General features: G+C 43.9%; 1 protein-coding gene across 1 annotated transcript in view; it reads right to left on the reverse strand.

Moving 5' to 3' along the window:
* Positions 1-1,546: 1,546 nt before the first annotated feature.
* Positions 1,547-10,122, reverse strand: part of mrps11 (mitochondrial ribosomal protein S11) — a gene marked incomplete in the record, with an annotated part of 17,724 nt that continues 9,148 nt past the window's right edge. The window contains 2 exon segments of the mRNA XM_037697608.1: positions 1,547-1,695; positions 9,874-9,939. Of these exon segments, the coding sequence (XP_037553536.1) occupies positions 1,588-1,695; positions 9,874-9,939 (174 nt within the window).

Consider the following 10,122-nt stretch of genomic DNA (forward strand, 5'->3'; position numbering starts at 1 on the left):
CAATAATTTAATTTTTTATTTTTGAAAAATACACTTTTTAAAACTGATTACCAACTAGACATTTTGCACATAACCATCTGCTAATTAGTAGAACTTCATTTTTTAGATAATTTTTTTTAATATGGCCTTAGAACATCTGTTTCTTTAGATGAAAAATAAATGTCATTCATTCAAAAAATTGAAGAAAAAAGTTTATGAAAATACTTTGAGATCACTTATTCATTCTTGTTTTATTACATTTATACACAATAACTTCGAAGATAAACATATTTTTTTAAATGTGTGCAAAAACTCATGTGCTCAAGGTAAAAAACCAAAAAACTTTGATCATACAATGTTGAAGATCCTTCGTTGGTTCACTAATCGCTGAGCAGACAAAACCTTTTAAATTTTGTCTCAGACTCCCAAACAAATGAAACTGATGTTTTCCTTCTTCTGTTGGAGGTAGAAAGAAAGGCTTCAATTCACAGCCTTATAACTTCCATCAGGAAGAAGATGGCTGCTTAAGATTTATATATGAAGCATGTACATATGAAGGTGTCTGCAGTTTCAGACTCGTATGTGCACGACAGCATTCACGGCGAGTGCAGACATTTTCGATGTTCAAGTCAATGGGGCCGCCAGTCAGTCACTCACTCAATCCACGGCCTTTTGTGGCTCGTAGAACGTGATAGACCAGAGTTAGTTTGTTTGATTCGTCTTGACGCAACCTTTCAAACAGTACCAAGATCACCCAGTGGCTCCAGACCCACCTGGCAGAGACAAATCCTATTACATTTTAAAGTAAGTTATTAGTTTTGATCAGAAACTGGTCAGCTAAATACAAACAGCTACACTGAAAATTTTGCAATTTTATCACATTTGCACAAATATTCAGACCCTTTACTAATTAATATAAAGTTGAAGTACTTTAGGCACTACTGCAGCATGATGCTGCCACCACCATGCATCACTGTTAGGCTGGTACTGGGCAGGTGGTGAGTGGTGACTGGTTCTGTTGAGACATAAAGTAGAGAATAGAGGCCACTCAGTTCAGCTCTGGCTTCATCAGACCAGAGACTTTCGATCCGACAGTTTAAGAATCTGACTTCAAGCGTTTTACTCTGGAAGCTTCCAGTCACTCTGCCTTAAAGCCCAGATCAGTAGAGGCCTGCAGGTATGTTTTTACTGCTAAAAGTAACAGTCCACTGGATGTTTAACAGGAACTGGTAGATTCAGACAGAGAAGCAAAATCCCAGTTGATCAGATAAAACGTCAGCCGTTTGGCTCCGGTCCTCACAGGTACATCTAAAGTGGCAGAAAACTTCAGGACACTTTTTGGATCCGCTCCTGTGAAGCTTTGTGCTCTTTACACGCTGTTGGTTTTGCGCTGTACTCGGACACCAGTCTACTGAGCACAATGAGTGTACCTACAAAGAAACTGAAGGTTTAAGCGTCGACAGCAGCAGCAGAGGACCAAGACATCTGCTCTCTGCTCATTAACACCACCTGCACTCCCGTCCCTGAAATGCATCACATAAAGTCAGCTCAGAGCCAGGAGTTACACAGCAAAACACTTTATTAGCATATGACAAGTTAACAGCTTCTTCAAAGCCTTCTGGCTTTACGTGGGCGGCATCCATTGTGCGGCACGGGGGTGTTGTCACTGATCGATACTATCTCCAGGCCTCCCATCGTCAAGCCTTTGATTGCATTCTGCACAACAGAAAGAGACACATTTAGTCATTAGCAAAGCTAAAGGGAATAGATCAAGATGTTTGCGACTGCTTTAATTATCCTCCTCATTACAAAAAGTCTGAAATTAATTAGAGCGTTGTTTCCTCGAGCAGCGACAAGTTTTACAAGTGCTGAACGCCTACTCATCGATCAATAAAGAACGGGGTCACCGTTAGAAGACGCCAAACTAGTTTCAGTTCATTTAATTACTTCAAATGTTTCTGTGATCCTTCGGTTTCATTTTCAATAATTTATGTAATGATATACATAAACACACACATTCATGTTTCTGTAATCATATTCTCAACAAATGTTACCTTAAGTGAGCTGACGTTTTGTCCTTCATCCAAAGGACTTCATCAGTCTGAGGAGCCACAACAAACTCTGTCCCAAAAGCAGCACACTCCCATAGTGGACCAACCAGTTTGATGGTGATCAGATGGTTTATGGGGCCCACCCTCTCCCCCACTGACCCCTTTTTGGTCCACTATGTGAGTGTGCTGCTTGTGGGACTAAGTTTGTTGTGGCTCCTTGGACTGATGAAGTCCTTTGGATGAAGAACGAAACATCTAAAAAAAAATTAAAAAAAAGTCCAGATGACTTGACTGAACTTTGTTGGATTTTTACCTGGATTATTGAGCAAGAACTTTGATGTTCTTGCAAATAAGTTATTACACAAAATCTAAACAGCTCTCAAAGGACTTCAGACATTCTTTTTTTTAAAATATTTTTTCATTTTTCATTTAGCCTTTATTTATCCAGGTTAGTCTCATTGAGCCACGAGAACTCATTTTCAAGAGAGACCTGTTTAGGGAGCACATGGTGGGGGTTAAGGGCCTTGCTCATGGGCCCAGAGTGGGGCGAATGAGGGTGGGGGCAAGTGTGGGTGTTTCACCTACCCCACCCACAATTTTGATGTTGTCGGGGCCGGGGCGTGAACCGGCGATCTTCGGATCACAAGCCCACCTCTCTAACCTCTGCGCCACCACTCCCCCGAGTATATATACTATATATATATATATATAGTATATGTATATATATATATATTTGAAAAGAAGTTTTGGCTACTTAAGGTGGAACATAAAGATAAAATGAGAATTCCCTGCAAGCGATTTGAATGATTTCACCTACGACTCCACCTGAGGTCAAAATCAGGCTCTTTGTTTTGCTAAAGAATCCTTCAAAAACTACAGGAACTCTTCCCAGGATCTATAGTAACCTGCCCGACAGAGTCTAAACATTAGGCATCATGTTGGAGCAGCATGGGAGGTGGGTCAGAAAAGGGTTTCTGTAAAACACTGAAGCTAGACTATAGTTTGGCTGTGAATATTTTAGCAAAAACTGCAGGGAGAAGATGTGAAAGTGCAAAATAACAAAAGGCAGTTTCTTTTGTAACCCAAGTCCTATTTGTTTACTTTTAGCAAGTTTGTTTAAAATCATGCAACGTCTTCACATTTGTTTCCCTCCAGGGTGGCTGATCCGTAAAGTCTTCTTCAAGTTCTGGATTCTGTGTTGGTCAGTCCACGTGTGAAAACAAATGATAAGATATACACTGCAGTCAGGAAAGAACAAGAAACTATTGATGGAAAAATATGGTGCTTCAGTAAATTTATTTCTGATCAAGTGAGGAAAGCTCCCGTTTACAACCTCATCTTTGAGCTTGTGTAGTGATGGGAGCATCACTTTGTAACCTGATGCTCTCATCACCCTCAAACAGAATAAATCTGGACTCACTGATCTGAAGTACCTTTTTAACTGATCAAGAATCCAGATACCTTTAGTTTTCAACCCACTGTGTGTAGAAATCCATATACTGGTATATCCACTCCATCTTAATTACAGATATTATTGTTCCAAACTTTCCTAACAGAGCACTTCGGTCTCAAACTGAAGGTTTACTTGTGGTTCTTAGATTTTCCAAAATTAGAAGTGGAGGCAGAGCTTTCAGTTATCAGGCTCCTCTCTTGTGGCTCAACTTCCAGTTTCTGTCCGTAAGGCTGACACTAGGCCTGTCACAATAAAAAATTTTGCTGGGCGATTAATTGTCTCAGAAATTACTGCGATAAACGATAACATTGTTTGAAATTTGACAGTAATTAGTAATTATTGTCAAATTTAAGAAGAAATGTTTTTTGACCACTAGATAGCAGTACAAGACTGTTTGAACCGAAGGATGGATAGTGAGGGAGCGAGCAGTGTGTCTTTAAGAAAAACGGGAGAGAGGAACCCTTGATGTGACATGGGCTGTCTCTCTTCGGTTCTCAAAATGGTGGACGCTCGGTGTGATTTGAGCTCTTTAGCATAGCACTTTTCACACAAAGCTTTTAATTTAAAAAATCAGTAAACAAGTTCTCAGCTTCTTTTTGCTGAGAAAAAACAACTTTTTACATAAAGGCACAAGTTTCAACCGTGAATTTTGGAGCTTCGACAAGACAGAGGTTTTTTCCCCAAGATCGGCCTGTTAGCTCGTAGCTTAGCTTCTCAGCTTAGCTGCTTTTAACCATCCACAAATGTGACTTTGGACGATTAAAACAGATTTTAAAGAGAAAAGTCAGTGAAGAGCACCTGAGTTGAGCCGTGTCTTCAGTAGAAAGAGAGAGACGAGGAAACAATAAAGCCGATAAATTAAAATGAGGTTGATAATTTTCATTTATCATGCGATTAATTGATTCATTGTTTATTGCGACAGGCCTAGCTGGCATATGGTCTACTTTTAAAATTAGGCTTAAGTCTTTCCTTTTTGATAAATCCTATAGTTAGGGTTGGATTGGGTTTCCTGAACTATCCCTTAGTTATGCTTAGTTATAGGCTTCGACTACTGGAGGACAAAATGAATACATTCCTCACCCTGCTGCTGTTTTCATTACTTGCTCTACTCTAACTGTTTGTATTTGTAATTATTTATATCCATGACATGCTTTTTGTCTATCTTCCAATAGAAAGTGCACCTGGACCTGCCATTCTGTGTTAGTTTCAGCTGGTCGAAGCTGATGGCCGTTCATCATGAGACTTGTTCTGCTGGAGGTTTCTTCCTGTTAAAAGGGAGTTATTCCTTTCCACTGTTGCCTTTGTGCTTGCTCAGGATGGGAAACTGTGACAAAGACTCAATGCAACATGCTGGCTTCCTTAAATAACTTTTACGAATTGGCTTTTTTATGTATGTGGATGTTTCTGTTCAATGCCCTTAGATGACTTCTGTTGTGACTTGGTGCTATATAAATAAACTGAATTGAAATTGTCTGAATTTAACTATCAAACACTGCCATGACTTTGATAAGATTTTTTTTTAATTGACCAACATTTGTGTGGTCTCCAGTGCTGCTAATATGAATTTGTTTTTCAGTTTTCCTCTAAGAAGCAGATTAAACACTATCCTTTCAGATTTTATGAATGTGTTGACTTGATATTAACCCAGTTTCAGCAATCTCCTCACACACAACAATGCACAACAATAATTTCCTCTTTTTAAAACTTTTCTTCTCACAAACACAAGATGGGTGGACTGACAAGCAGGCCGTTGTATCTTGTTGCCAGCTGAAACACATTCAGTGTCACCATTGTCAGAGTGAATAAACTGGGTTTAGTTCTGACACGTGCAAGATACAGCACAGTGACCCTTAATTCTCTTGCTGCCCTTTCCTAAATCCTCTTGGAGCCCAATTTACCGAAGGATGCAGAACAAAGCTAGTTTCATGAATACATTAACTCTCAACCACTAATAACAGATGGATCCGTGACATTTATGGAAAAGATCATGTTTTCCATAGGAACCTCTCTAGAGACAAATTATGTACAATATTTCTAATTTTTTTAAAATACATTAGCTGTAACTGGTCACCTTAAAGGGACAATTCAGACAATTTAGGTGTTGTATACTAATGTGTAATCCAGCATGTAAATCCCCAAACTTTTATTTGAAACTGCATTTTATTTAAATCGCCAAAACATTCTGAGATCTACGGAGAAAATTTGCTCTTACGCTTTAATATCTGTTAGCTTGACACCTAAATGATTCTCCAAACTGGAATCACTCTGACTGCTCTCTGATGAAGATAGTGACTGCTCCGAAGTACCGCACAGTACTGTCAGCTACTGCTGCTCCTGTTTGTGTATTGACACCGTGTTTATTGCCTCTCTGAGTTTGATACCCTCTGCTACGTCTTCTATCAGTAAAAAGTAAAATCCATCCATTTTCTTCTGCTTACCCAGGGTCGGGTCGCGGGGGTAACAGCCTAAGTAGGGAGGCCCAGACTTCCCTCTCCCCAGCCACATGGGCCAGCTCCTCCGGGGGAATCCCGAGGTGTTCCCAGACCAGCCGAGAAACATAGTCCCTCCAGCGTGTCCTGGGTCTTCCTCTGGGTCTCCTCCCGGTGGGACGTGTCCGGAACACCTCACCAGGGAGGCGTCCAGGAGGCATCCTAACCAGATGCCCAAGCCACATCAACTGGCTCCTCTCGATGTGGAGAAGCAGCGGCTCTACTCTGAGTCTCTCCCGGATAATCGAGCTTCTCACCCTATCTCTAAGGGAGAGCCCAGACACCCTGTGGAGAAAACTCATTCGGCCGCTTTTATCCGAGATCTCGTTCTTTCGGTCACAACCCAAAGCTCATGACCATAGATGAGGGTAGGAATGTAGATCTATTGGTAAATTGAGAGCTTCGCCTATTGACTCAGCTCTCGTCATCATGACAGACCTGTACAGCGCCCGCTTCACTGCAGACACTGCACCTATCCGCCTATCGATCTCAAGCTCCATTTTTCCCTCATTCGTGAACAAGACCCCAAGATACTTGAACTCTTCCACTTGGGGCAGGACCTCCTCCCTGACCTGGAGAGGGCACTCTACCCTTTTCCGGCTCAAGACCATGGCCTCAGATTTGGAGGAACTGATCTTCATCCCGGCTGTGTCGCACTCGGCTGTGAACTGCTCCAGCGAAAGCTGTAGATCACGATCTGATGAAGCCAATAGGACCACATCATCTGCAAAAAGCAGAGACGCGATCCTAAGGCCACCAAAATGGATCCCCTCAACACCTTGGCTGCGCCTAGAAATTCTGTCCATAAAAGTTATGAACAGAATCGGTGACAAAGGGTAACCTTGGCGGAGTCCAACTTTCACCAGGAACGAGCCTGACTTACTGCCGGCAATGCGGACCAGGCTCTGACACCGGTCATACAGGGACCTAACAGCCCGTATCAAAGGGCCTGGTACCCCATACTCCCAGAGTACCCACCACAGGGTTCCCCGAGGGATGCGGTCGAACGCCTTCTCCAAGTCCACAAAACACATGTAAACTGGTTGGGCAAACTCCCACGCACCCTCCAGGACCCTGCTGAGAGTGTAGAACTGGTCCAGTGTTCCACGACCAGGATGAAAACCGCACTGCTCCTCCTGAATCCGAGGTTCGACTATCCAACGGACCCTCCTCTCCAGAGCCCCCGAATACACCTTATCAAGGAGGCTTAAGAGCATGATTCCCTGTAGTTGGAACACAATCTATGATCCCCCTTTTTGAATAGGGGGACCACCACCCCGGTCTGACAATCCAGGTGAACTATCCCTGATGTCCACGCAATATTGCAGAGTCGCGTAAGCCAACACAACCCTACAACATCCAGAGCCTTAAGGAACTCCGGGTGAACCTCATCCACCCCTGGGGCCCTGGCACCAAGGAGCTTTTTAACCACCTCGGTGACCTCAGCACCAGAGATTGGAGGGCCCGATCCAGTGTCCCCAGTCTCCTTCCTCAGTGGAAGACGTGCCGGTGGGATTGAGGAGGTCTTCAAAGTATTCCGCCCACCGACCCACGACATCCCGAGTTGAGGTCAGCAGCACACCGCCCCTACTATAAACAGTGTTTGTGGTGTACCGCTTTCCCCCCTGAGACGCCGGATGGTGGCCCAGAATTGCCTTGAAGCCATACAGAAGTCATTCTCCATGGCCTCTCCAAACTCCTCCCATGCCCAAGTTTTTGCCTTAGCGACCACTTGAGTCGCATGTCGCTTGGACTGCCGGTACCCATCAGCTGCTTCCGGGATCCCACAGACCAAAAAGGCCCGATAGGACTCCTTCAGCCTGGCGGCATCCCTCACTGCCGGTGTCCACCACCGGGTTTGAGGGTTGCCGCCCCGACAGGCATCGACAACCTTGCGGCCGCAGCTCCGTTAAGCCGCCTCGACATGTTCTGTGCCTCTATTGTCCAGGCAAAAAGTTGTTCCCTCGCCCGGACGTGAGTCACCGGGGCCCCACTCTAGAGCCAGGCCTGGAGGTGGGGCACGCTGGCAAGCGCCTGGTGGACGGGCTTTTACCCATGGAGCTCGGCCGAGCACAGCCCGAAGAAGAGACGTGGGTCCCCCTTCCCATGGGCTCACCACCTATGGGAGGGGCCAAAGGGGTCGGGTGCAATGTGGGATGGGTGGTGGCCGAGGGCGGGGACCCTGGCGGTCTGATCCTCGGCTACAGAAGCTGGCTATTGGGACGTGGAATGTCACCTCACTGGTGGGGAAGGAGCCTGAGCTGGTGTGTGAGGTTGAGAGGTTCTGGCTAGAAATAGTCTGACTCACCTCTACGCATGGCTCTGGCTCTGAAACCAGTTTCCTTGAGAGGGGTTGGACACTCTTCCACTCTCGAATTGCCCCTGGTGAGAGGCGCCAAGCAGCAGTGGACATACTTATTTCCCCCCATCTTGGTGCCTGTGTGTTGGGGTTCACCCCGGTGAATGAGAGGGTAGCCTCCCTCCGACAACGTGTGGGGGGACGGGTTCTGACTGTCGTTTGTGCTTATGCACCAAACGGTAGTTCAGATTATTCACCCTTTTTGGAGTCCTTGGAGGGGGTACTGGAAAGTGCACCTCCTAGGGACTCCCTTGTTCTGCTGGGGGACTTCAATGCTCACGTGGGCAATGACAGCGAGACTTGGAGGGGTGTGGTTTGGAGGAACGGCCCCCCTGATCTGAACCCGAGTGGTGTTCTGTTGTTGGATTTCTGTGCTCATCATGGATTGTCCATAACAAACACCATGTTCAAGCATAAGGGTGTCCATTTGTGCTCTTGGCACCAGGACACCCTAGGCCGCAGTTCGATGATCGACTTTGCCGTCGTCTCATCTGATCTGCGGCCACATGTCTTGGACACTCGGGTGAAGAGAGGGGCGGCGCTGTCCACTGATCACTACCTGGTGGTGAGTTGGCTCCGATGGTGGGGGAGGATGCCGGTCAGACCTGGCAGGCCCAAATGTATTGTGAGGGTTTGCTGGGAACATCTGGCAGAGTCTCCTGTGAGACGGAGCTTTAACTCCCACCTCTGGGAGAACTTCAAACATGTTCCGGGGGAGGTATGGGACATTGAGTCCTGATACCAGCCTCAAAAACACCCCGATACTTCAGACCGGTACCACTTTAATGCTTGGTGATATAATTTCCTCTTCCACTTCTCAAGGAACCCAGCATAAAAACAAACAAACTAAAAAAATGTTTGGAGATATTTTAGGATAAATACAGGCGGTGATAAAACAGTTGACCGTTTGTTGTATTCTTAAAAAAAAAAAAGTGTTTCTAAAGTCGTGTAAATACTGACTCATTGCCCAATAAATATCAGTATCGGCAAGTACCCAAACTAAAGTACTTGTACTTGGATTGATTGAATGAATGAATTAATAAACCACCATTTTTTCCCTGCCTACTTACAGAAGTTCCTTATCAGAAATAAACAGAAAAGAAAACTATTAAAAAAGTTATTTCAGTATAATCCATGAACTGAATCTCAAATGTATTTGCAAGTTTTAAAGGAAAAAAAATAAATAAAATAAATAAATCATCCAAAAATTTCCATACCAACCTGTAAGTAAACTAAACAAGGGTACGAGTGTGTCTGTACAACCATTTAAGGTTAAACTGTGGTAAAGGATTTACCACAAAATGTTAACTACTAAAACCATTTATTAGACATAAACAATCAAACCTCAGTGGTTTTAGATTTTCAAATAATCTACATTATTATAATTTGTTAGTCATTGTTCAATAAGTCCTCACAAGCTCTCTTAACATGTGGGACAGTTCTACACACCTAACATTTGGCTGCCAAACTTCACAAAGAAATAAAAACAACTTATACTGGTAACAACAATTAAAAGAAAAGCAAGATCAAATAACTGCTCACCAGGCGTCCAGGACCAAGACCTTTGACGACAACGCGAACAAACTTCACTCCCTTTGCTATGGCTTTCTGTTCGGACAAAAAACACAAATAAATACAATTTTTTTTTTTTTTTTTCCTGCAGCACATGCTGCACTTCTGAAAGGTCCAACAAAATCCAAATAAACCACAACAATCATGAACTACAGCCACACCTTACTGTCTATACAGATAATATTGATAAAAGAGTTAATCAAAACTTAGATATTTTTT

This window comes from Nematolebias whitei, chromosome 2 (genome assembly GCF_014905685.2).
Source record: "Nematolebias whitei isolate Nwh7 chromosome 2, NemWhi1, whole genome shotgun sequence".
In the NCBI taxonomy this organism is placed as follows: domain Eukaryota; kingdom Metazoa; phylum Chordata; class Actinopteri; order Cyprinodontiformes; family Rivulidae; genus Nematolebias; species Nematolebias whitei.